Source organism: Chaetodon auriga, chromosome 10, assembly GCF_051107435.1.
Source record: "Chaetodon auriga isolate fChaAug3 chromosome 10, fChaAug3.hap1, whole genome shotgun sequence".
In the NCBI taxonomy this organism is placed as follows: Eukaryota; Metazoa; Chordata; class Actinopteri; order Chaetodontiformes; family Chaetodontidae; genus Chaetodon; species Chaetodon auriga.
The window spans coordinates 18,626,005-18,652,678 of NC_135083.1; the positions used below are offsets into that span (position 1 = coordinate 18,626,005).

The 26,674-nt window shown below is 44.9% G+C and overlaps 3 protein-coding genes across 6 annotated transcripts in view; 1 reads left to right on the forward strand and 2 right to left on the reverse strand.

The window, feature by feature from the left end:
• Nucleotides 1-261: 261 nt before the first annotated feature.
• On the reverse strand, nucleotides 262-6,257 carry wdr6 (WD repeat domain 6). Its single transcript, XM_076742182.1, has 7 exons — nucleotides 6,139-6,257; nucleotides 5,774-5,890; nucleotides 5,402-5,563; nucleotides 2,286-5,076; nucleotides 2,003-2,080; nucleotides 1,760-1,876; nucleotides 262-1,448 (listed from the first exon to the last, which is right to left on the reverse strand). Exons 2-7 carry the CDS (start codon nucleotides 5,841-5,843, stop codon nucleotides 461-463), a joined length of 4,206 nt encoding a protein of 1,401 aa, XP_076598297.1. The 5' UTR covers nucleotides 5,844-5,890; nucleotides 6,139-6,257; the 3' UTR covers nucleotides 262-460.
• Nucleotides 6,258-6,562: 305 nt separating this feature from the next.
• On the forward strand, nucleotides 6,563-10,257 carry fsbp (fibrinogen silencer binding protein). Of its 4 annotated transcripts, none has more exons than XM_076742185.1 (4): nucleotides 6,563-6,853; nucleotides 8,139-8,194; nucleotides 8,293-8,461; nucleotides 8,766-10,257. In XM_076742185.1, exons 1-4 carry the CDS (start codon nucleotides 6,649-6,651, stop codon nucleotides 9,125-9,127), a joined length of 792 nt encoding a protein of 263 aa, XP_076598300.1. In that variant the 5' UTR covers nucleotides 6,563-6,648; the 3' UTR covers nucleotides 9,128-10,257. The 4 variants fall into 4 exon arrangements, with proteins under 4 accessions (XP_076598300.1, XP_076598304.1, XP_076598299.1 ...); XM_076742189.1 differs by having other exon boundaries at nucleotides 6,570-6,920; nucleotides 8,766-10,205; XM_076742184.1 differs by having other exon boundaries at nucleotides 6,571-6,853; nucleotides 8,142-8,194; nucleotides 8,766-10,205.
• Nucleotides 10,258-11,810: 1,553 nt separating this feature from the next.
• The window catches only part of celsr3 (cadherin, EGF LAG seven-pass G-type receptor 3), a 104,524-nt gene continuing 89,660 nt past the window's right edge, over nucleotides 11,811-26,674 (reverse strand). The window contains exons 27-37 of the mRNA XM_076742181.1: nucleotides 25,761-25,935; nucleotides 24,543-24,655; nucleotides 23,618-23,697; nucleotides 23,146-23,272; nucleotides 22,918-23,037; nucleotides 21,337-21,434; nucleotides 20,576-20,667; nucleotides 20,134-20,307; nucleotides 18,449-18,643; nucleotides 15,879-16,905; nucleotides 11,811-15,360 (exon numbers count right to left, since the gene is read on the reverse strand). Of these exons, the coding sequence (XP_076598296.1) occupies nucleotides 15,333-15,360; nucleotides 15,879-16,905; nucleotides 18,449-18,643; nucleotides 20,134-20,307; nucleotides 20,576-20,667; nucleotides 21,337-21,434; nucleotides 22,918-23,037; nucleotides 23,146-23,272; nucleotides 23,618-23,697; nucleotides 24,543-24,655; nucleotides 25,761-25,935 (2,229 nt within the window). The 3' untranslated portion in view covers nucleotides 11,811-15,332. The remainder of the gene's footprint in view (nucleotides 15,361-15,878; nucleotides 16,906-18,448; nucleotides 18,644-20,133; nucleotides 20,308-20,575; nucleotides 20,668-21,336; nucleotides 21,435-22,917; nucleotides 23,038-23,145; nucleotides 23,273-23,617; nucleotides 23,698-24,542; nucleotides 24,656-25,760; nucleotides 25,936-26,674) is intronic.

Here is a 26,674-nt window from a genome sequence, read left to right on the forward strand (position 1 = left end):
AGAGATGGTTTTTATGTTCTATTGAAATGGCCATGAAGGTTTTAATGTTCCCTTGATGGGCACCGAATGCTTTTGATGCTTTGAACAAGCAGACATGTAGTAATGACAGGTTTTAGTTTCAGAGTCAAGACAAACTTGAATCAAACTCTGAGACTGTCTCTGATTCAGAAACAGAATTTGTATTTTTGGTTGTGTTTTTTATTAAATCTTCACTGAACTGTGAGCAATAAACATACTGCGACGACAATAACAAGAAAGCTTGAGGGTAAAGAAATTTTATTAGAAATGTGCTTTAAAAATGACCAACGTAAAAGGATTTTCAGTTCATACAGCTGCAATCAAGGCATTTCATAGATAACTTATTCAAAAATAAATAATTTTCTAAAATGTGTCCACTGAGAAAGTGATTGTTTGAGCTGCTGCCATCTTTTGATTCCACTTATGTTGACTTTTCCTGAAGTCACTTTAGCTCTGTGGTTTCTCCTCTTCTCTGTCTCATCCAATCCTCTGAATCCATCTCTATGTTCCTGACCCGCAGCAGCTGGAGGCCCTGGCCGCAGACCAGCACCCATCCCGTCTTCTGGCTCTTGAAACCTGTCTCTGTGTTAACCTCACTCTCTGTTTGATTTCTATGCTCACCAGCTGTCTCACCTCCCTTCTCATCACTGTTCTGACAAACTGGGTCACCTGTCTTGCTCACAGCTTCAACAGGTTCTCCACCTTCAGCCTCATCACCTGTTTCCTTATCCTTATTGGGTCTGCCACCTGTCTTATGCTCTGCTGTCTTACATGTCGTTCTTAATCCTGTCTGACTCCCCTTCGCTCCCCAAACTGTGATCTCCAGCTCACACTCAAACCTTGTTTTCCTCTGTTTATCTCCTTCCTCTAGCATCTGGCCCTCCCACACTGTGAGTCCTGCAGCATCTGCAACGTGAGAGCACCGCGCCCCCATGTGGCTGATGCCGGTACTGCCGACCCTCCACAGGCAAACCCTCTGATCTGAAGAAGTAGAGACCACAAGGGTTGGGCTCAGGAGCTTCAGGGCGGTCAGAGGGGCAGCATGAGCCAGCGGGATGTGGGACTGGGACTGAAGGTAAAGATGAAGCTGGTTTGAGGGTTTGAACTGGGTTTGTAGAGGAATCAGGGACTCAGAAATCTGAGAAAACCCTCTGCTGCCCCCAGTCTCTGCGTCTTCTGGGTATTGCACCCTAATTGTGGACACTGTCAGCTGCCCATCATCCCCTCCGCTAGCAACAGTTACCAAGCAACCGGCCTGTTGTTGTCCCAGTTTCTCCACCCAAACAGCCAATGAGTTCACGCCGCTCTGGTGGGCGGGAACGTCGAGGCAGGGGATTGATGGAGTTGGAGCGTTGCTCGAGAAAGAAGCTTCGGTCAAATCCCACACCGCAATTTTGCCATCTGTTGCAGCACTGAACAGCAGCTTATACCTGATAATACAAACATGCAAGTGAGACTTTTATCATATTTACCCAAAACAATCAAAAAAAAAAGAAGAGCTGGAAACTGACAGTTAATAAAATTTAGTGAGCTCTTAATATTGCATTCCTCTATTTGAGCTGCCAGTCACTATTTTCTAAAACAGTGTGCTCTAAAATAATGAAAATGTATTAAAAACAATCACTGGTCTGGTTCTGATGGGTTCCTACAAAGTAAGACTACCAGTGACATGTAAAGAGGGTGCCAAAATTCAGCCAGTTCACATTCTGGAAATAAAAGCATGGAGCCAACACTGGATCACCTGTTGCCTTTATCATCCTCCAGGCTGCAGGCGGCAACACTGAGCACACAGCGCTGGTGGTGAAACGTCTCCCACAACAAATCAATTCGACGTTCAACTTCACTGACTGAGAACAATCTGGAAAAGAGAGTCATGCAGGTTAATGTCTTCATTGCTTCCACTTTACTATAGAAAATACTTATTTGAGAGCATTAAAACAGTGTGAGGACATTCTGTTTTTATACTGTTTCTCCAGTTCCTGACCTGAGAGCTCCGTCACTGCAGGCCAGAGCCAGCAGACCACGGTCTGTCCTCTCGTCCACCACCGCTACAGACATGTACCTGGAAACACACAGACACAACTGGTAAGATGGGATGCTGGAGTGAAGAACGGAAGGAAGGACCGAAGTGGATAAAGATAGGAATGAGGGGAAAGAGCACTTCAAAGTGGCTGAACATTAGATACTTTTTAAGAAAACGTCCCTCTCCATGAACATGTGCGGAAAATAAAACACGACTTCCTCTCTTTCCTCCCATATTAACTTGCCTTGTTTCTGGGTCCATTTTCACTGTCTTGTGTCGGTTCCGCTGCCTCTCCCATTGGTCGTCCAATCGGTGACCGGCCACCTGGATCACCTGGCAGGACGGAACCAGTCTCTGCGTGTCCCAGCCAATCAACAGCCGGTAACACTGCATCTGAGCTCGTCCACCGGCTGACACGAGCAGTGCAGACAGAGACTGGCTCTGGTTCTCACTCACTCTCTCTGGACGTGTTATCGCAGTCACCGTCCGAATGCTTGAGATGTGATCAGTAATAACTGAGAGAACTTTGATGCTGCAAGAGTCGGGATGTAACGCCAGGACGGTTAAGCTAGTGTCCTCCCCCCCTGTCACCACTATCTCCCAGTGATCTTCCTCTCCTTCAGGGCCAGTCACATTTCCAGTATTCGTTGGTTGAATCTCACTCCTGATTCCCCTTATCCTCCCCAGCCTGCATACACACCCGATCCCCCGCCCATGGACACCCTCTCTCAGGCCCCATCCTTCAGTCCTTCCTGCCTTCCCAGCCCAGCTCAGCGTCTTTCCAGGGGGTTGTGAAACCAGGACGGCCCCCTGCTTGATGAAGACTAGAGCTCCATATCCGGGCCAAACCCCTTTGTGGGACGGCCAGAGACTCCAGGAGCGATGCCCACCACCACAAGGCACCGCTAGCAGCCTCTCCTGCCTCACCGGGTCCCACACCACAAAGTGGACAGCATGAAAGCCAGCGATGGCAAACCTGGCTTCTCTTCCCTTGATCTCTTCTCCTCCAGAGGTCCCCTCATCTTTTCCACCCTCTGTAACCTTCAGCTTTACAGTCAAATTGTGTTTCTTTGTCTTGTAGTGGTTCTCACTGAGGCCTTCCTCCTCCTTCTCTTCCTCCTCCTCCTCCGGAATTTCAGGTTCAAGTATCAAAACCCTCTCCAGCCATTCCATACCTTTGCAGGCGCGCTGGACTCTGAGAACCTCCAGCTGAAGCCTTCCCTTTTTCTCTACACTCCCTCCATTTCCCTTTTCGTCTGGTTTTTCTGCTGGTGTTGGACGCACTCTGAAGACCCTCACAGAGCCGTCCCTGCCAGCGCTGTACAGCAGTCCCTGATATTCACACACTGAAGTTACTCCCTGTTTTCCATGCACTCCGAACAGGCAGCTCAGTGGATGCAGCATTAACTCACCCACTTCTTTTCTTTCTCTCTCCTCCATCTTTTCACTTCCATTTTGGTCGCCTTCAAGCTTTTCATCAGCAGCTTGTTTCCTGCCTGTCAGCGAGCCTTCATCCATCCTTTTGTCATCTCCCACCTTTTGCTCCAGTGTTCCTCCCTCCTGAAACAAAAGCAGGGACCCTCTCCTGTCCCCACACACCCACAGCAACCCCTGTGACGTGGAGCGAAGACACACTGCAGCTGTCAGCCAGCGTTTGGCACAGGGGGGGAGGAGGAAAAGGGGAAGGGGACTTACATTGAGAGCTAAAGAACTGTTTTCATCCCATTTTACTTCTACACACCAGCGATAGACAAGTCCTTCAGAGCCTGATGCTAGCAAATATAAGCTATCTTTTGACTCTTGCCAAATAAGGCTGTGGATCTTCCCTGATCCACCTGTGAGAAGAGTTCCACACTGAGGATGGGACATGGGGAAGAGCTGGATGGACCCACTGAGGTTTCCCACAGCACACAAACTAACCTTTGTTGAGTCTTTCACACTGACAGTTATTGTTTCCATCACACAATATGACTGGAACTCAGCAGTCCCTCGCCAGACCATCTCCCACTGCCCATCACTGTATTGGTAAACTATTCCTCTGTCGGAGCAAACCACAAATTTACTCTGACTCCAACTTGCATTTTCATCCTGTTCCCCTGTTATACAAACCACTTTAGGCAAGCCTTCACCCGGAAATTTCAGGTCACATAGCTTCTCTGTCACTGCCTCCTCCATTCTCTCCTTCCTCTCATCACTCCATTCCACCCTCCACAATCTCACCCCTCCATCCGCTCCCCCTGTAGCCACCCACCTCTCTTCATCTCCTGTATCCTCACTGACTGCAAGTGCACGTACCCCCCCTGCTCGGTGTCCCTTCAACGTACGAACCACCTTGCCACCTCCAGCCCAGTCCCAGACTAAACAGGCCCCATCTTCTCCTGCACTGAACACTTGACCAGGGGAGAGACACACTGAGAACACCCTCGCCTGGTGTCCATAGAGGATCCTTAAACAAGTCGGGTTCTGGTCCCCACATTTCCCTCCAGGGCCGCCTAAAGCACCAACACCCCACACCCTTACACTGCGGTCATCAGAGGCTGAAGCCAGCCATCCTTTCTCCTGGAGGTAAGAGATACTGAAGATGACTCCGCTGTGTCCCAGCAGGCGTCTCTCAACTGGAGCTTTGTACTCAGAGTCATTACTTTTTTCTCTTCCTCCAGGCTTCCAGAGAACCAGCTGGTTGAAAACAGTCCCTCCTACTAAGACAGTATCAGCCCAGGATTCGTGTACCAGACAGAGGGCAGAGTACAGCAGACACCCCTCCAGACAGGAGCACTGAACCAGGGCAGTTCCTGTAGTGACATCAAGGAGGAGAGCACTATTGTGGGCCACAGCCACACAGAGCAGTGAGTGTTTGTCTCCAGAGAGCCAGCGGACATCCAGGACCCAGTCCTGCAGCTCCATTAAGGGACCCAGAATCTTCCAGCATAGATGCTCCCCATCCTGAAGACCCACATGAAGCCTCACCAGCTGCACAGCTTTGCCACCAAACACGGCAAGATCATAGGCGCTGGACTCTGAGGTGGAGCCGAGTTCTGGGGATTGACAAGACAAGGAGTGAATAAATACAACATCTGTAATACTACTACTACTACTAATAATAATAATAATAACAACAACAAGATATACCTTTAGTATTTAAAATCAAACTTCCATTTTCAGTCAGAATTAATGCGATCAGTACCAAAGCAATCTGTCCTTTGGCCCAAGACTTATTGGTCCATCTCATTTTACTCAAACTGGCTTGTCAATTAACTTTACATCCCAACAGAAACAAAGCAATAAAACAACCTCCTTGAACGGAGCAACAGGAATTAATTCAAAAAAGAGAGAACAGTGAAATCTGCTCACGCTAACCACCTTTCCCCTCCCCATCGGTTCCTGTGGCAGAGGTCTGTGCTGGGACAGACGCCGGACTTCTAGGTCTTATCCCGTGGATTCTGTAGTGTTGGAGCACGCTCAGTGAGGCACGGGCTTTAGGGTGAGGTTGGAGACTGTATACTGTCAAGACTGGACCCTCGCCTGCCAGAAAATTGAAAAGACTTCCCAAATTCAAAATAAGCAACATATGGAACATATGACAAAACAAATATAAAGCTGCTCAACACACTAAGACTGTGCAAAGATCTACAGAGTTAGCCTCTGATTTGGTTACGTTTGTTTCTTAAAAATCCATATTTGTGCCTCACTAGAGGTATTACTTCTTCGTTGGTTCCCGACACTGCTGCGTACCTGTCAGCAGAAATGCACCGTGCAGGAACTCCAGAGCTGTGACTGGAGCTACCAGGGCCGCTGTCTCCATCTTTTATATATTCATAACTTTCATTGAAGACACATTATCAATGGTGCCTGGAAAGACATGAAGTCACAACACACACTTATTTAAGTTGGTGGAGTCAGAAAAGATAGCAAACAGCCAGTGTGGTTGGCTGTTATTTTAAACATAACAACGTTGATAAAGTCTATGTTGCTGAGCCACCATTAACCTTTCAGTTAGCAAAAGGGCTAACAGTGAGAGCATTTCTCATGTTATATGGTGGGTACAAAACAAGAAAAGTAGCTTTTGTAGGTCCATATAAATGCAGCTACATTTGTACCTTACAACGGGCTTCAAGCGCATTATGAATGTGCTTTAAATCTCCTTCGAAACATTGTGTTGGTATCCACGACCCGAAAACCAGTTCACATGTGTTTCTGTTCTGGCTTCCGTGCGTTTAACCAACCAGGTTACACTACTGGCTTCCTGAACGCTGATTAGTTGAGAAAGAAGTTAGCCGTATTCATATTGGAGAAATTGACACACGTGACTGACTGTCGTTGACTTGTGCTGCCTTTAGGTGTTTTCTGGAAAATGTTGTTATTATCATAAGCGTAAATTTGATTTTAAACTGACTGCTGTTCTGTTTTTTCCCCATTTTCTTTAATTGACACTTAGTTAGACAAATAAATTCAGGGTCTTTTTCTTAACCACAACAGCGAATAATATTGTATATTTTCCGCACTTCGGATTATCTTCCGTGTAGACAGTGAATGCATCACGAGGCAATACGAGGTAAGAGGCTGCGTCTGCCCGTTAGGAAGCGGTCCAGCTAACTCCACAGCTAACTATGCCTGGAAAATGTAAATTCCAAGATTCCTGGCTCTCCAAGGGAATTTACAAGGACTGGCTGGTTAAGGACGTCCAGGACATTCACTTCGCTCGATGCAGGGCCTGTTGTAAATCAATCAAACTTCAGACCATGGGCGAGGCAGCTCTCACCAGCCACGCAGGGGGAGCTGGCCACAAAGCAGCGGTTCGCAAGCTGTTGGAAGGTAGAGCTCAACTTCAATGTTAAAACGGGGGAAACAGCTTTAACAGCACGCCCGAAATTGCTCAGAAGTATGTGTGAGTGCATGTGATGCTCACGGTTTCATCATCGGTTGTTTTTTCGATGGTCCACTTGTGTGTGTGTGGGTGTGTGTCTGTGTGTATTTGGACGTGTGTGTTGAAACATCTGTCCCAGGTCACCCACAGCTGCTCCCTCCGGCCTTCTCTTCTTCATGTGCATGTATCAGATGTTTCCAAGAACACACCTTTTAGTGTGGTACGTCTTATTCATGAGTGTGATGTGTGTAGTTCTGTTCAGTGGTGGAATGTAGCAAAGTTAATAATCCTAAGTACATTTACTCGAGTACTGTACTTAAGTACAAATTGGAAGTACTTTCAGCTTCTACCTCACTCCATCTCAGAGGAGAATACTGTATTTTTTTTTTAATTCACTGTATTCATCTGTCAGCTTTAGTTACACCACCAGCTCAACCAGCTGTACCAGTAAAATCCTGCTTTTACATTAATGCAGACTGATAATAATCTCATAACAATCAGAGGAGTCATTTTTCTATAATGAGTATTTTTACTTCCTCCACCACTGATAATGTCAAGAGTACTCATTTACTATCTTTTAGTCTTTCATTGTCCCTGAGCCAGCGTCCCTTTCAACAGCTTCCTATCATGTTCATGATCATCAGTCTTGATAATGTGTTTTCATTGTGACCCTCAATACCTGAGTTCATGTACACTCTAATAATGATGTCATAAAGGTGTGTAATGGCTTAATGAAGGGATTGATTCTTCAGTCCCAAACTTTCAATGTTCGCTTGTGCCGGGAATGCAAAGTTTAACTGAATTAGCGTTCCTCTTTCCTCTTGGCCTCCGCTTTACAGCAGTGAGATCAGAATCAGCTTCAAAGCTGCAGCACTGGAATTTCCTGTAAGGGATTTAGTAATTCTGCTCAAGGACACTTCAGCAGGGTGTTTGCATGCTGCCATGAGACGTGGAGCACAAATCCTCCATTTGAAGGACGGTCTATCTTCTCACTTCATCGTCCTCCTGCATCAAAGCGTTTAGTTTGTTAGATTAAACAGAAGTCAGTCCGGGAAGTGACTGAAAAACCCCCAAATTTAATGTTTACATGTTAATGTGGAAACAGTGTTTTGGTGTGAAGGGCATGTTGTACCTGCTTCCACCAGAGGGAGGCGCTCTCTGCTTATTTTCCTGAAACACATTCACCTGCTGACCCTTCCTCACTGTCCCCCTGCCTTTTTTTTTTCTCGTTAGCAGGAAATTTGCTGATGATAAATTCCTCTGGGCAGGTGAATGGCAGTGTGAATCGGGTAAGTGTGCGAATGTTTTGGTCTGGAGTGTCTCATTGATACAACGCTAACATTCACGCTAGAAAGGCTTAAAACTCACTTTGTTGTCTCCGACTCAGACTGAGGACAGCAAGGAGCAAGTGTCCATCTGCCTCCAGCGTGACACCTTGGACAGAATAGCCGGCAGCGACTGGACAGATCTGCACCACAGCCCCACCACAAACTCCACCTCCCACAATGCAGAGCTGCAGGATGTGACATTTCCTGCTGCCTTCTTCACAGCACCAGGTACCCACAGATAACGCCCTGCAAGCTGCCACAGTGTTTGTTGTCCAGAGACTCTTGCTGCCTGTAAATTTGTGGTTACAGCATCACTTTGTTTAACATTATTAAACATTATGAGAAATGTGCGTTCCTCATCCTAATGTAAGGCCACGTAACACCAACTCTGGTGTGGAGAAAAAGTTAGTGGCTTAGTTAGTCAGTTAGTGGCTCAATACATTTATAAATGGATGTCTGGGTTAGCTCTAAAGAAGCTAATCTCTGTAGTATTACTGTTGCTTGCACTCCTTTTGTAACTCCGACCTCGCAGGCACGTCCAGGCTCATCGGCCAGCGTCTCCACCCGACCGGCGGCGAGGCGGAGGAAGGTGGCCGCCGCTCGACTCAGCACGACTCGGTCGACCTGTCGAGGCTGGAGCACCAGCAGAGGACTGAAGCTATGGAGCAGCAGCAGCAGATGAACATCCTGGAGTGGGAGAACAGGATGAAGGTGCTGGCGTGGGAGCAGGAGCTGGTGAAGGAGAAGAGGAGAGTGGCCCGGCAGAAGGAGAAGGCCTTCCGGATGAAGAAGGCGTACTACAAAGCCAAGCTAAAGAGGATGGGCGAGGACGTGCCGCCGTCTTCCTCCAGCAGCAGCGACGAAGAGGAGAAAACATCTCATCTGACGGGATGAACTGTTTTGATAGTTGTGTTTTTACTAGTGCTCGTTTCATCCTTGTATTCCTTTGTCTTTATGCTATGGACTGTTACTATTTTTATACACTGATTTGTACTTTAATCAGCGGCTCTTACACGAGGAGGGCTGAAGGCTTCCTCGGTGAAAAGCATGACAGCATGCTGCTCAGCCTGCCGTGCTGTGACTTCACAGCAGAAGTGAGTTGCAGGCGACACAGTGAAGACTGATTGACATTATTGCGTTTGGTCACAAGGCCGACCAACCGGTCTCTCTGCAGAGCCTCCGAACTGTGTGAAAGAGGCGTCACGGCGATCCTGCTCGGTGTTATCTGTCGTTCCATCACAGTGTGGATTCAGTGTTCAGAATGATAAGGTGTTCATTGATGTTCAAGGTGACTGATGTTTAATGTTTCTGTGAAGGTCAGAGTCTGTTCTAGGAGGACTGTTACGATGAAGAATGTACTGAGATTACAGCTAATCACTGCAGATAAAGAATGAAGCAACAATCCAAACGGACACTCTTTTAACTTGAGTTTTTTTGCGTAGCTTGTGTTTCAGTGCATGTTCACATGAGTATGTACGCTTACAGCAGTTTTCTTTGTAAATAAATGGGCTTTTGATACACAGTTGGAGTTGACTGCAGAAAGGTGACAAATCAAAGAGAACTGAATGAGTGAGTGGAGAAACAGACGCCTGGACGTCACAGCATAATGTGACTGCTGAACATGTCATCCATATCATGCTGCTGTTAACAGCCTCGACTCTTCGAGGAAGGTTTTGATACCTGCCAGCAGAGACTCAGACTCAGCCACAAGAACTTTAATGAGGTTGATCACTGATGTTCGGCGATGAGGCCAAAGGTGTGACATAACATATAATGTTTGTTATATGAATGATGGCCTTCACACTAAGCACTTTTTTTTTCTGGAGAAAAATCAGGTGCTCTGTACCAACATCACCGAACACCAAACAGGGGAGCATGTTGAGGAAGGACGGTGTTTCTTATCACCTTATATTTATACTATCTACCTTATTAAGACTTCTTCTTCTTTAAATAAATGGTTTGACACTTTGGGAAATAAGCTTCTTCACATTCTTGCTGAGAATTAAATAAGATTGATACCACTCTCACATGTGTTGCTTATTTTAGGCTTTTAGGCCCAATTTAAGTGGATTAGTCTTGCCTGGAGAGCAGTGCATGCAATATGTATTTTGAGTGGCAGTTTGGTAGAGAGTTACATTTAAGTTGAGTACCAGAAGGAGCCGTGTGGGGGGTTGGATTCAATACGTTTTCCAAATATTTGAGTAAAAACACTGAAGACGGAACTCCAGAAAGCTGAGCGCCTGAACAGAACCACAGTGTGTGCTGACGTTGGTGAGTATCCACAGCTACTGCATGAGGCATCCACTGATGAATACATGTTTGACAGCTGCGATTTAGTCAAATTGAGCCTGAATTTTGAATGAATGTGGAGCACAAACTGATGAGCTGTGCACTTGAAGGATAGACGACTGCTCATTTTCTGAGAAATTTACCTTCAGATCTTGCTGCCATGCCTCTTACGCAGAGACGGTGTCTTGGTGTTATTTTATATGGCTGCAGTTCAAACATTGGTTTAGTTCTCTTATGAGCCCAATGCCTGGCTTGCAAATATAGAAAATATTTTCTGATGTCAAATTTGGCTACAAGTTGTTCAAATGAAGCAAATACATTGTCTATGTGTTAGTACTTAAGTGTGTAAATTCCCTCATTTTGCCACAATACAAAGGTATCATTCTTATCAGAGGCTGGAAACTGGTAGTTTCATGTGATTGGACCATAGATGGAGCAAAATGCCTTTGCAGCTGAGCGCGAGCGCGCGCGCGCGCGCACGCACACACACACACACACACACACACACACACACACACAAAGACTGCTGGACTATGGGATGTGTAGGTAAACTTGTAGAGGTCAGACAATATTCTGGTTATTACTATGCCTGAAATAAGGAAAGCTATCCACGGTCAAGTTTAAGGAGAGTCTGTAAAGAAGCACATCATCTGCATACAAAGACAGTTTATGCTCTGTCCCTTCCCTTGAAGTACCTACAGTATAAGGGAGGCAGGGGGATGGGATCCACAATTAAGGGGGTCTTCACCTTCCTACAATAGTTAAGAAATAGTCATAGGCAGATTATTCTTGAATGTTTTAAAAATGTGATTTCCAAATGAATTTCCTCAACAGGTATTGATTCCTCTGATGTCTTCCTGTGTGGCTGACTGAGTTCTGGAACGGGCCAACTGTTGAAGGAGTCGAGATGTGACAGGCAACGCTGCTGTGATGACGGTTTATCTAAGGACTGATTATACCGTGTCTCAGCTGGCTGCCTGTGTCTCGTGCTCGAGTTTCTGCTGGGAATCAAGGTGGCAGCTGAACATCTCTGACTTCTCTGGATGTGACAGAATACTTTGAGAGTCAAAACAAGTCAGAGAGAGAGAGCCTTCCAGAAAAACACGTCCCTCTGTCAGCACGTTTCCTCTGCTCGCTTTTTCACACCTGAAAATGTCTGTTCTCATAAATATGAAACAGCAAACCTTGTTCTGTCTCTCTCTCTCTCTGTCTCTCTCTCACACACACACACACACACACACACACACACACACACACACACAGAGTAAATACAAACAGCCGTGTAGGAATAAGTCATTTTTTTTAATGTCCAACATTTCTCTTGTTTCCGCGGTAACAGGGGAACAGCTGTTTCCATGCCGCCTTCCCCTTGCCGACGGCGGGATAGAAGGCATCCCATAATGAACACACAAATATAACAAAGACAATCTCCCACCCCTCCTCCTCTCCCTGACTATCTCTCACTCTGCTTCTTTCCTCCTGTCGCCTCCTCCCTCGTCTTTCAGTCCCAGCTCGCGTCTTTTTGCCTCCCATCACTTGTGTGGCTCCTACTGGTCTGAGCCAGTTCAACCTGAAGCCGGTGGAGTTCTTCTCCCCGTTTCTGACTGCAGTGTGTGAAAGCCGATCCATAACCAGCTGATGATGTGTTTTGTGCTGGCTCTATCACAGTGAACAGGGAGGAAAAAAGGTTTGATTTGGGACCTGTCTGAACTATTTACACCCAGAACTCAACTTTTAGTCTGCATATGTTTTGATGTGTCGACATTCTGTTTGGAGAGGATAAATGCACCTATATAGGGCTGAATTTGAAGTCAGTTTTGTCACATTTTACCCCTGTGATTGGATAAAGAAACCAATTTAAATGCCATCAGATTGTAGTCCTCGGTGTAAATAGACACGTTTATCTTCACCTTCCTCTCTTCTCTTCTCCTCCATCTGTGGATTTGTTGCAGTGAGAGACTCGGGTACAGAAAACATTACATGAGGAAAAAAAGGGAACATCTGGACAAAAAAAGCCAACAGCCTCTCATACAAACTAGCAACATAAATAATCAATACAATGCCAATAAATTATCGATAAATAAAATAAATCTCATGTCTGTACAAGTTAAAGGTACTGTCAGTTGATGTTAACATACGGATCTGTGAAGAAAAAAATAATAAAACATGAAACTGGATGAAAAGTGGAAAGGAGTCAAAGTCAATGTTTTATGTGTGCTACCCCTTCAACAGGCGGGGGGGATTGTTCCCCTTCAGGAGCATTTTGTTGGCAACACTACTGTCACAAATAGGTTCACTTGTCACATCCCAGGGACGTCTGAATGACAGCGCAGCAGGCAGAGCAGGGACACGTGCATTTGTAAGGTGTGTGAGACGTCTGTTTATTTCCACTATCTCCATTTCCATCTGTTTCCCGGTGCTTTTTTCTTCCTCTCTGTGATGAGTAACACCCACGCCCTCCTCCCTGCAGTTACATTTTGCACAAAGTCATGCTTTCTGACCCAATTTGTTCTCCTTCCAACCTTGTCTGGTTTTGTACCTCATGATTTATTCTTACTCATTGTGCTCTATTTTAGCTTTCTTGTTTTTTTTTATCTACTTCCTTTCTTGCTGTTCTAGTGTTATTTAGTATTTTTGGACTGTCACAACGCTCTCTGCTCCAGCACACACAGACATTTGGCAAAGTAGAATCCACATTTTGCCTTCAGTTTTTATGACCCACTTCACTTTTTTCATCACAAAAAGAACAAACAAACAAGCAAAAATTTCTGTTAACTACAATCCCTTAATCCCTCTGAAGGCAGGTGGAGACTCCTTGCTTGTCTTACGAATGCCTGCGAGTTGTTACCTTAAGGCCTGAGCTCAGGGCTCACAGCTGTGAGAGACGAGCAGCTGCTGATGGAAAGACCTGCATCTCAAAACCACTTAAAGGCTTTTAGTGCTGACACAACTGACATCCCCTCTCCTCAGCAAGGCCGGTACAGTGCTGCAGGAGCGACGCTGTATCTTTCAAGCGACCTCATCTTTATACGGCGGCCAATAAGAATTCGTGTGTTCTGGTGTGAACCTTCCTCAGCAGTGCCCCTTTTCTGTGACATTTCTCATACATGAAGGCTACTCTCAAGTAATTTCCCTCCAACTGCGCTCAGGCAAGGAAGAAAAAACTCATCAAATCAAAACTGGCATGTGACTCGTACTTCAGACATGAGCTAATATATTCAGGCAGATATCATGCTGCATATTTACTGCAAGAATCCTGCTTTCAAGTCTCCAAACAAATATCTGTGCACAGTAAGACGTGCCTCATAATACCTTCCCGCTGATCCGCTCTCCTCCAACATGTCAAATCAAAATCCACCTGCTTATACTGTATGCAGCCAAAAAAATACCAACCAAAATGTTATGCTGTGCTGCAGATCTAGGGCCTCATCAATAAACACTAATTTTCACTTGTTTCCATGGCACAATTATTAAAAAACAAAACTGTGAATTACATCAATAGCATCATTTTCATCACAGAAAACGGGAGAACATCGATGTACTGGCTTGAAGCAGCTGTCCCTTTGGCTTGGATTTGCACAGAACTTCTGCATGAGAAGCTTTTCAAAATGAGTCTCCTGGATGCTGCCGGAGAGATTCGGCTGCTCCTGTGGCGTCTCTTGAGGCAGGTTGAGTCGTGATGCATCAAAATGCAAGCGATACCTTGAGGGGCTTCAAAAGGTTGTTACATGATAGAGCCTCACAGGCAGACAGATATCTACCTTCACCCACCAGGTCTCTGGAGCACTAAAGATATGGTGTTGTTATATCCATCGACTGATATGGTCTGGTTCAGGACAGCACCAGGCAGGAGATACACAGACAGATGACAAGGTCACATTCATTTACAGTGGATCACAAAACAGCACAATCTCCTGAAAGAGCTGATACTTTGACACTCGTGACTGAGCTCTAAGAGCTGAACTCTGAACCTTCTCGTGGTGTTTTAGCTTAACGTTGGCCATCTATCTCTGCACAATCATCTTGTTCCATCAAATCTATTCTCTTATAATATCCCTTCCTCTATTTACAATCACTTTTTTCTCGCTACTTTGATATTTTCCTTTTCAACCGCATCCCCCGGTTCCCATAATCTCATCTGATACTATTGCCGGACCCCTGTCGCTATACACAAAGTTGATGGGTATGAGGAAAAGTTTCTGAGGAAAACTGTTTTCGGGGAGAATTTTGGGGATTGTTTTTTTTTCTTTGTCAGGGAAACCTCTTCCTCAGCAACGAGCAAGACTGCACTCACACCAACCTCACTCACAACCTCACACGGACACGATCGTTAAAAAAAAAGAAAGAAAGAAAACATCACAAGAGATTTCTTCTTCATCTCCAATGAAAAAGATACAAAATGTATAAAAAATGTTATTTACAGTCTTTTCTTTTTTTTTCTCTTGTCTGGATCAAGCTGACATTTGCGACTTTTGAAATTTGAGGAGTTTTTGTTTGTCTTTAACAGTTTTTAGGTAGTAGAGGTGGTTGACTCATCGTCCAAAGAAACGTCACAGATTTCTGTGGGCGGTGGGACTTGAAAATCTTAAATTACACAGTAGAAACCGCCCACAAAGACCCTCTTTTGTCCTCAGTGGACGCTCTCTCTGTCTTACTTTGTTTCCAACTCTGTGTCTCCTCTGTCCCAGGTTTGTTTCTACTCCTCCGACGTCCCAGGGTGTCCCAGTGGTTCAGGGCCTCAATGACCTTTGAACTTGTCCCTGGTGTTCCAAGCACTGTCCCAATGCATAAAGGGATATGGAGGCTGTCATCAAGACTGTCCTTCACTTCTGTTGGCTCTGAGGTGGAGGAAAGGGAAATGACTTAATTTCTCAGCTGGTAAATTCAGTTACACATAATGATGATATAAATACACTACATAAATCCAAATGCAATATAAATACAGCAGCAAAATGGAAATGGGCTGTTAGAAGAGAAGGACAACGAGAGAGGAAGGAGACAGAGCTGGAAAACAGAACAAAACAGACACAGGGGACGGGAAGATAAGAAGCTGAAAAGTAAGAAGTTGAAGTGAGGGAGCAGAGGAAGGTTGACATGAAAAGATGGAAGAGGAACAATAAGGGAAGTGAGGAAAAGAGTCGATGAGTGGACATGTCCCCTATGAAGCTGCCGAAGAAGAGGAAATAAGTCTGAGGAAGAGAAACAGGATGAGATGCAGGAAAGGAAAAAGTGTTTACAGAGGATGTGTCATCAAGTCCAAAACAATGAGGAGAAGACGCTGAAGAAGATGCAAATTAAAAAAGGCACAGGAGGAGAGAGTTAGTTGAGGCTGACTTGTTCACACAGACGGACTTACTCAGAGTCGGGGGAGACTTCAGATACGCTGTGGGAGGTGGCGGACTGAGGCGGGGAGGGGGAGGGTCCGTGGGCAGTGCCATTAGGCCCAGGGTTAGAGGCAGAGGGAGGAGGGGTGAGGACGGAGGAACTGAAGGATGCCAGGATGGAGGACAGAATATCCAGGTGTTCACTGGACGGTTGCCGGCCCAGAGGGTTCGGATTTGAACCTGCGACCTGGGGGACAGTCTGACCTGGGTACCTACATGGTGGTGCGGAGTCCAGTCGTCCTCTGACGTGAGCTGAAGCAGGGAGCTGCTCTTGCTGGGGCTCCTCGGATATCGGGGGAGGAGGGGAGGAGGAGGGAGGCTGATCCGGGTGAGAGGGCTGGCGGGGAGGCAGAGTGCGGAGCCACTCCCGACACGGCTGAGCCTGGGCTCCCACTCCGTTGGTCTCCAGCTGCTCTCTTGACCTGCTGCTCATCAGCGCTCCCCCTAAGTGCTCCCGGGATGAGGCCTGCCGCCGGGTTAGCGTGTTCAGCTGCGACCTCGATCCGCTCAAGTCCTCCCTCGATGCGTGGACGCTGCCTGTGTGGTGGTTGTCCAGTCTGTCCCTGGATCCTGTCAAGTTCTCCCTGGATGATGAGACTCGCTGGTGATCCAGCCCCAGGCCCCCTAGCCCTGCTCCCTGCCCCAGCCCGAGCTCTCTCCTCCTGGGTAATAGGTCTAGGTTGTCTCTAGAACCACGGGAGTCCAGCCGGTCCCTCGATCCTCCAATCGTCTGCCTCCCGAGTGGGTCCCTGGACAGCTGCCTCCGGGCCAGCGAGTCCAGGTGCTCCCTGGAGGAGTACCGTGAAGCTGGTTGGGAGAGAGAGCCGGAACCTCCACCAGCGCCAGCTGTGGCAGAGTACATGCGACCATAGGAGGCTGCAGGAACGCCACGGTGGCCCAAAGTCGAGGTTCGGTACCAGTTGAGCTCACTGGGGACCCTGCCCATGGTGGAAATGCCCTGCAGTGTCGGAGGACAGCCAAGACGATTCTTCAGGATACCTGGGAGGAGAGAATAAGAACGTGAGAAGGAGACAGGAAGACTTGAGCATCAGAAAATAAGAAAGAAAGCTACAGAAGGACTGAGATTCCATTAGAGGAGAGTAAAAAGTGGAGAAGGACAGAGGGGTTGATGGTGAGGGCGGAAAAGAAGTAAACATAAGAGATGAGATGAGTGAATAAGGGGACGAGAAGAGACAGAAGTCAGAGGATGAAAAGAAGAGGATAAGAGCAGGAGATAGAAGTGTTCTGGATTTATTAAGAACATGTTAGGTCTTTCTACGCTCACTGTTAACATTTTATGAATCAAAATACCATCTGAGTAATCTGGAAATCCTGAGGGAGACTTCAGAATGAGTCGTGAAACTAAAACGCACAACATACGCTGACAAAAGTGTGGTTTCTTGCTTTCAGCCACTTTATGTGTGTGTGTGTGTGTGTGTGTGTGTGCGTGTGTGTGTGTGTGTGTGTGTGTGTGAGAACATACGTGTGTTTGGTGTATTAATACATAAAATGTCACCCATGCTTCCAGGCAACATGAGTCATTTCCAACTTTTCCTGAAATTCTTACTCACTCACTCGGAGTGTGTCTTTGCCTTTGCAGTGGTGTGCATGTGTGCACATGCCAATTTTATATGTATGTATTCTAAAAATATTTACTGTACATACACAAATGTCACCCATGCTTTCAGGGCCAGATTTAGACTTTGACTGGAGCACAACACTGTGTTACTGAAGTCACTTTTTATGCATAGGGACCACTTGGTTGGAGTGTCCGCCATCATATTACATTCTGACTGCTCTGCTTTGCACATCTCAACAATAGTAAAGTCTCATAACAAGCAACAAAAAACTAGAACATGAAATGTTGAAGTGAAACAAAAAAGAGCAGATTAAATGCAATATTTGGGCATCCTGACAAAAGAGGGCACTGCTAGGTCACATGGAGGGTGTACTGAATTAATTTAAATGTGTAACAGACCACACACCACACACAGCAGCTTAAGTCTCACTTATTGAGCTGTTTGTAAATGATGCTTTGCTGATTCAGCTCACACGGCTGACATCTCCTCCATCTTCCTTCTAGCAAAATGCCCCTTTTTCATTCTGATGACCAGTCAGACTGAATATGTTTTGTTAAAGGAACATAATATATTCATAGTATACAGGTCAGACAAAGATGCCTGACCGAAAACCGAAGAAACTTGATTTTTGCCCTCAAAGTAGCAAATTTAACAAAGCAACAAGAAAGAGAGAAAGAAGAAAAAAAAACACAATTTCTTACAAGGGCACAAGTCTGTCAGTATCTGATAACTACATTGTTTCACACTTTCTAAACATAATTTTGTATGTTACTTATCTATTATTTTAAAGGTATGTTTCATACTGAGTTTCAATGTGCTGCTGTTTTAACTAAAATTTAAAACAGAAATCTCTGACCTGATGCTTCATTTTACACACAGGAGGGACAAAACAAGGATTGGAATAACATTAAAGGCAAATCTGAAAGGTCAGTGTGCCCTTGGATTGTGTGCATTTCTCTCACCCTTGCGGTGCCTGTGTGGCTGCGTGAGGCCGTTCTCGTCCCCACTGGTCAGCGCTGCATCTGGCTGGTTGTTGTTGGCAGCGTCCTTGCTGTAATCCGCCCCCAGGGGGCGCTCCGATCCCCACTTCTGCAGGGTGTGTGTGTCACACTCCTCCAGAGCTGGCCAGTATGACAGAAGGTCGTTGCCGTCCAGATCTGTCACGCACAGAAAAAACAAACATTTCCTGGTTACTCACGGACTCACATTCATCTTCTTCATTTGACATCAAGCATTGTGCTGCATCTTGTTGCCTCGTGTGCATCCAAACACACACAAACCAGATGTGTGTAGCAGGTAGCAGGTGTCAACAGACAAATAGCATATGTTCATCATGAAATAACAGCCAGGGCAAATTAAATGTGCCAAATAAGTAGAGAATGTATCAGACTACCACAGATGACCCACGAACAGGCAGAATTCAAGGTGTTCATATGGAAAACTCACAGTAATTCATGACAGAGTATCAATATCCTCACCTTTGAGGGCATTGTCGTGTGACAACAAACATATCAATCAGTGGAAATTTGGGAAATCCCACCACAGACTGGTATGGTCACCTACATTCTGTCAACATTTCACCAGTGGATTCATCAAGGCTGCAACTAAAAACTCCTTCCACAATCAATTAATCTGACAATGTTTTTCTTGAGTAATTTCTGAAGTCCAAAAATATATATGATATGCTCCATAAATGACTTAATTATAAATCCATCATCTAAATTAGTGCAGATGAATTTCTGTCTGTCAAGAAATGAAGTAACCATTATTCATGATTCATTCCAGCTATGAAATCCATGATGTCGTTGCACCATCCATGTTAAGTGCTGACTTTGACAACCACATTTTGTTCTAACTGATTGAGTTCAGTAACATGATTTTAAATAAACAGCGAAAGCTTCTAAAAACCCATCTATCGTTTCTGTTCTGTCTTTTTCAGCTGTCCACTTAACACTTACTCAGTCATGCACATTTGCAGCCCAGTCCTCTAATGCTGCCCAGCCGACGGCTCTCCTGAACTGATGAGAGGTTTAATGCTTTGTCACAATGAAAAGGCTGCCATCTTCAAACTGTGACCTTTCAGTAAAAAGCCCACATCCCTCAGCACTGCTCCGGCCCTTCACTCTGACTGCATTGATGAATTGATTGGACTGTACTGGCCATCTGGATCCTGTCCTCCTCTATTCATCTGACAGCTCTGGTCCATGTTTCACCCTGAATGCAGTTCATGTGATCCAGATGGCTTATTAAGCTAAGAATTGATCACTTCTATGGATTTATAGATTTGCACATGTCTGGCCTTTTCTCACAGTGAAACCTTTCACACAACACTGTGTATGCATGACATTTATATCCCATACTTTGTGACCAAGTGTATAAACTCATATATTATGCATGATATCTTTTCATGTGTATCAGAAGAAAGAAGGTATTGATTAATGACTACTGCCACTGACATTTCCTCCTGCTGTATGTGTGTGTTTTGGTGTTGTACGTTTCTTGACGGCTCGACTGGCAGTGGCCTTTCTGTGTGGACTTTGCGTGTTCACTATACGCTTGTGTGGGTTTCATCCCACAACACTTAACTGTTACTGGCTTTTCAACAGTGAGAAGAAATCATGTGAAAATCCCTGACGCGCTCGTCTACCTTTGGTCCCATTGTGGGCGGGTTCGGTGAGCAGACGCTCGCTGTGATTGGAGCGTTTGAACCGTCGCTGGATGCGCCCACGGAGTCGGACGTTGTCCTCGCTCTCAGAGGAAGGGATGGAGAGACTGCGCTCTTCCTCCATGGAGAGGTCTGAGTCTGAGTCTGAGTCCTCACCTGAGAGAAGGACAAGAAGGGGAGAGAGGGAGAGATGGAAAGAAAGAGGGAAAGGGTGTTATTTCTCTACTGGTATGTGAGCTTAAGCTATAATAAAGTTCATATGTAGAGAGAGGGGAGTGATGCCAAAGGAAAGTCAAAGAGAGAAACAGGTGAAGAAATGGAGAACATGTCACCACTGCTTGTTACAAGTATGTGTTCATGGTCACGTTTGTGTGCTTTGTGTGTGTGTGTGTGTGTGTGTGTGTGTGTGTGTGTGTGTGTTCACCTCCATCTCTGTGGAACATGGCTACATCCAGGTCTGTTGCTCCGGTGTGGACGATGTTTTGTTCTAGAGTCTGACGAGCCAAAAGATTTTCTCTGACAGGGAGAGAGCAGAGACGTAATTACACACACACATACACTTCTATCCAAACCTGAACCTAAACCTAACCTAACGGAGCCTTCAAACAGCTCTTTGAAGTTGTCCTCACTTTCCAAAACTGTGCTCACTCTGTTGGTTAAAAACGAAAACTTTAGCCCTCACGATGTAGCAAGTACAAGTACTGACACACACACATGCACTGATACATGCCAATACAGATTAAAAACAGAGAGCGTCTACCCACACATATAGTATATAGTGGACGCACACACACACACACACACATAAAGACAGACGATCACTGAGCCATAAAGACTCAAACAGCCACTCTCAGACTACATTAGTGTTGCTCTACATACAGTACAGTACATTGTTCCACCCAGTCTTCTTCATCTGTACCCCACTGACCCACAAAAGACACAAGAGGGTTTTTATCAGCGAGGAAATTTCCTCCCTGCAGCAACTCTGCCCCAAATCAGAGACACAGAGAATCAATCAAATCAAATCAATCCATTTGCTCTTGAACTACAGGGGGAATGATGCCGATCTTAACATGGTCTACCAGCCATGGTGTACACGTTTTCCATCCAAGTTCATTTCTATTTTGTCGGTAAAAGTTGTGTGTGTGTGTGTGTGCGTGTGTGTGCATTGGTGTGTTGATATACCTGGCAGAGCTGACGGAGGAGATGGTGGAGGTTCCCAGGGTGATGCGGTGAAGTCCGCTCTGCTCCAACAGAGATGCATTGTGATAGGGATTCTGAGCCTGAGAACACACACACACACACACACACACACACACACACACACACACACACACACACGAGAAGGTTGAGAGAGTGAGGTTAAATTCAGAGAGGAAGCACCATTACTATAAATTATATTACATCAGTTATTACAATGAAAACAGAACACAGCCCTTGTTTCAATGAAAAAGAAAACACATTTCCACCCTGATGATGTTTTCGGAACATCCCGCCCTCATTATGGGTTAACTTGTGCTCCTCTAGTCTCTGTTGAAATGACATGAAATGTTTTTGCATTCAGGCCTTCTTCTTCTGATACTGGGGTTTTCTAGCCGTATCATATAATAATGAGTAATTAGTATTATAATTGGTGGTTAAAATGTCCAAACTGTCATTTCAACAAAGACATAATTTCATTTGTTGGCATTCAAAAACTACAACCCCCCATGACATTTTACTATAGCTTCCCGAGACTCATGGGGGCTATTACAGCTGCTGAATGCTGAGCTAGTGGAGCAGACGCTAACCTGGAAATGGGGCACAACTTCAGCTTTCTATACTGTATAAGGTCACTGTAGTCATGAATAAAGTATCATACAGTATGAGTCAGATAGGCGAAAGGATGCTAATAGGTGGTCATTAATACATGCAGTCCATCCGAGCTACAGACAGCGTAGTGTGTGTCTAATAATAGTTTTCGTCAGGCACTCATTTTGTCCCAGATGGCTCAGTGATGGATAGGAAGAGCAACAGAGGAAATGGGGGTTAAAAGGGTGGAATGAACTATGTATAAACTAACACACATTCACACACACCTGCATGCATCAAACACAAAAGACTCATGTGCACACACCAGTGCTACATATGAAGTTCATTAAAGTTTACTAAATTAACACTTACAACCAAGTCTGAACCCTTAAACAGCTCTTTGAATGTCTGTCTGAAAGTGAGAATCAACCAAAATGTCCTCACTTTCCAAAAATGTCCTCACTGCCAAGGCCTTAGACTCACACACACACACACACTCTTAAATAGGAAGCAGGCGGGGCTCTGGTCAGTATAGTGTTTTATCTGGGTCACTGACAAACCCTGAAGGCAGAAGGCGAGAAGAGAGGGAGGACAGGAGAGATGGATGGATGGATAGAGGGCAGGAGGAATGGAGGGCAGGAGGCCTTTTGTGCTTGTCTAATAACGGATGCAGTGAGAATGTGCATCTAGAAGAGAGAACACTAGAACAAAATAAGACATAGTAAATGGCTTTCAGATCATGCAGCAAGATGATTTGTAGCTTCACATCACCCTGCAAGTTGTAATAGTGCAGTAATGACCATTAAAATCATTTCAATCATCACTTTCTATATTTTATTTTTTATGCTTGTTGCCACCGTGCTGTGTAAATGATTTCATGGTAATTGCAGTTCAGACAAAGATAACAGACAGCATAAAACTGTTTTATGTTTAGCAGGGACAGGCTGCAGCAGCCTGTTTGTGTGTGTAACTCACAGTGTTCTGCGGGGGTCTTGGTGGGTCTTCTCCAGGGCTCTTCTTCCCCAAACAGGCAAGTCTCCAGGCCTCCTTAACCTCTGAGTTGAACACAGTGAAGACCAGCATCACCGACAGACCCTGTGTGAGAGAGCGGTAGATAGTGTGAGGGGAAAAATGTAAAAGCTCTAATTATCTGGATGGAGGTTGAATCAGTGCTAGAGTCCAAAACACACACTCTGCTCATACCTGCACAAGGCAGAGGACATCGAATATGTAGTAGAAAGCCAGAATGCTGTTGTTCACAGCCATCAGACCACACAGCCAGGTGGAAGTGGCTACCAGCAACAACAGGAAGGCATTGCGAATAGTAGCACTGGAGAGAGAAACACAGGGCAGTGTGGGAAAACACGGTTAGATTTTGATTCATTAGGATGAATCTGCCCTACAACACACAGGCTGACATTGTGATTAATATGTTGCATGTACATGTATGACCTGAATGTCTTAAGATCATAACGTGGTGGAGGTTTATCTGGGAATGTGCATGCAGAAACACAGATACAGATACACATTTTGCCTCCAACCCTCATTTTCCCCCAAATCATGACAATTACAGCAGTGAACGACTGCAGACTTACACAACACAATGAAAAGTAGGGACCAAATTTACTTTTCAAAAGTGACAAAAGCCATCTGACCATGGTGGGTATGTACTCACATGACAGGGATCTTCTTGGTCTCCTTCTGAGAGGGGTTGCACGACATCTTGGCGACAATCATGAAAATCCCTCCATTCATCTGGATAGACAGAGATCAATACAACCTGTGAGCCGGCATTTTTAATGCATTTCAGCTAATCTAATGCTGCCGTTAGCGAGCCCAGGGATGAGGATAAGCAGATGAAACAAAATCAATGTGGATAAAATAAGGCAGAGGTACATTTCTTGAAGGCAAAGCCATTCGAGTTTATGAATTGCTCCTTTCTGTTTTGGTTCCTTTGCTGAAACAGCATGTGAAAACTGACAAATTATTGGATCAAAGAAAGAAAATCACTGAATAAATGAATTAGTACAGAAGAAGTGAAGGCACACATATGAATAATACTGATTACTGACTGCACTGTAATTATATGTAAGCATTATAAAATCTGGCACAGTTTTGCGTCGAACGCTCTGCAGTGGAGTTGTACAGTGAAAGGTGCTAACTTGATGTGGAGAGCAATTAAAATTATGGTCTAGCAGAGAGAGTTCAAGTGAGTCGTCTTTGTAAAAGTCATTTGGAGTGCTGCCACTTATGACTGATGATATGATTCTGTTAATTCTGGGAGTCTGCCCAGGCAGCGATTCATGGGGAAGGAAGACAGAGCATAAACTGGGTTTACAGACATTTTTATTTGGAGAAGAGTTTACCTCAAGCTAATGTCAAGCTGAGTTAAGCTTATCTGGACAAGCTTTTATGGTTATATAATCTTTTAAGGGGTAACAAAACTGAATCATTGTTCTCTGAAAAACAGAATTCGCTCTGTTTGCTCACCATCAGTCTATCCTAACATTCACCCTTACATCACTGCTTGCACTTTCTATTCAGCTTTCTGTACATACAGCGTTAACAGCAGTGGATCAAACAGACAGGGAGACAGTTACCAGTATGACAATGGCTATAGGACCAGCAAAGCTCCAGATGAGTTTGTCATAGATGGAGATCCAACAGAAGTCTGGGTTTCCGTAACCCTCTGGGTCCAAGCCCACAGCCAGGCCTGCAGCAAAGAGACAGACAGTCAGATCACAGACAGGAAGGTCCACTCTGAGATCTCTTGCACGGTCAATCACAGAGAGAGAGACAGGCAGTACATCATGGAATTACCTGCTTTACAGTGACAGGAAAGGTCGGAGACATTACAGAACATGTCCCAATCAGGTATCATATATATCAGGTAGATATTGGTGCAAAGGCTAGAGGTAATTTATTATATAACAAATATTCTTTAAATTATCCTGATGTACATCAACACACCATGATGTTCAGGTATCTGTGTCATCATGGAAGGTCATTTTTTATTCATTCACTATTTGTGCACAGACACTTCTGTCCATAACCAGACCAGACCTCCATGATGGTGCCCGAGGCAGTCGCAAGGACATTTTTGACTGACTCTGAACCGTGAAGTCTCTGTTTCCTGGGTATCCTCTTTTTGACAGCACTGTCAAGGTTCTGACAGTTGTGGGTTTAAAGAAGTCTTAAATTGAATTTCAAAAGTAAGAGAGACGGGAAAAGCCTAAATAAAGATGAATAGACAGATAAACACACCTCTGCAAAGAGGCATGCAGCCAGTGTGTGTGTGTGTGTGTGTGTGTGTGTGTGTGTGTGTGTGTGTGTGTGTGAGTGTGAGACAGATCCATTCTTCAGGCAAGGTGAGACAGCGGTCAGTGTGTGTATGCACGCATGTGTGTGTGTGTGTGTGTGTGTGTGTGTGTGTGTGTGTGTGTGTGTGTGTGACAGTGACAGAAATAGCAAAAGATAGAGGGGAGCTGGCAGCATGTATGAGTCCGGATGGAAACTGCAAACGTGTGTTTGTGCGTGTGAGCAGACAGATATTATTTCCTTACGTTATGTGCCAAGGAAGAAATTACTTGTGTGTGTGTGTGTGTGTGTGTGTTTTACTATCTCTATATTAAAATGTCACTAAAACCTTTTTAATACAAGTGTCAATTGGACACCTTATCAACACTGCCAGACTCATTTTGAATGTGTGTGTGGTGTGTGTGTGTCTGTGCACATGTATATAAATGTGGCATGGACATGTTTGACTGTATTTCCAACAAACATCACAGAGATCTAACGGGTCTGCATGTGTGTGTTACCTGTGATAATGGCGGGCACTCCCCAGCCGATGGCGTAGTAGAACCTCATGGCACCATAGTTGATGTTGCGTTGCTCCGTCTGCATGCGGTAGATATGAAGGCCCTCGACGAACATCCACGCAAACGTGGACATGAAGAAATAATGAAGGAGGATGGCGACAACGGTACACAGGAACTGGAGGGAGAGAGAAGGAGAATGATTAAAGGAAGAAAAGAGGAGAAGGATGGAGATGGATGGAAAAGAAAGGAAAGGAAAAAAGAAAGAGAAGCAGGGATGAAAGAAGTGATGAGAAGGATGAAAAAAGCGTGAAGAAAAGAAGCTTGGAGATAAAAAATATAATCCTTTGTATTGATTTTGTGACAGTTGCAGAGCAGACATCTTGGCAAGCAACCAAAAAGTCTTTATTACAACACAGCAGGTGTCAGCGATGAAGTAATAGGTATTCATGTTGTAATTAAAAACGCAACTAATGAACAGAATTTATAGCAGCGTGTTAGTGTATCTCCAGGAAACGCACAAAATAACTGATATGAATGTAAATGAACGTCACTAATGTGCTGAATTATAGTAACAACACCCAGGTGTGTGTTTTCAAGTGTGATTATGGATTAGAGTAAGCACCATCAATAGAGGAAAGTACACATAATCAAAGAATTCCCCTGCAGGTAATGTGGGTTCCATAGCAGATAATATGTGTGTGAAAGTCTGGAAGTGTTCATGTAACATATGTAAAATAGTAAAAACAGCAAGAAAAAAGAGAGTAAATAGTTTCCTCGTCAGTTGAAGCATATTTGACGGATTCAGTACACTCTAATAGTTTGAATTACTGAATCACAATCTTCTATTTTAAGCTTTCATCAGCTTTTAAGGTCATGAACAGCAACAAAAACAGCATTTCTAGAAAATGTGTGCT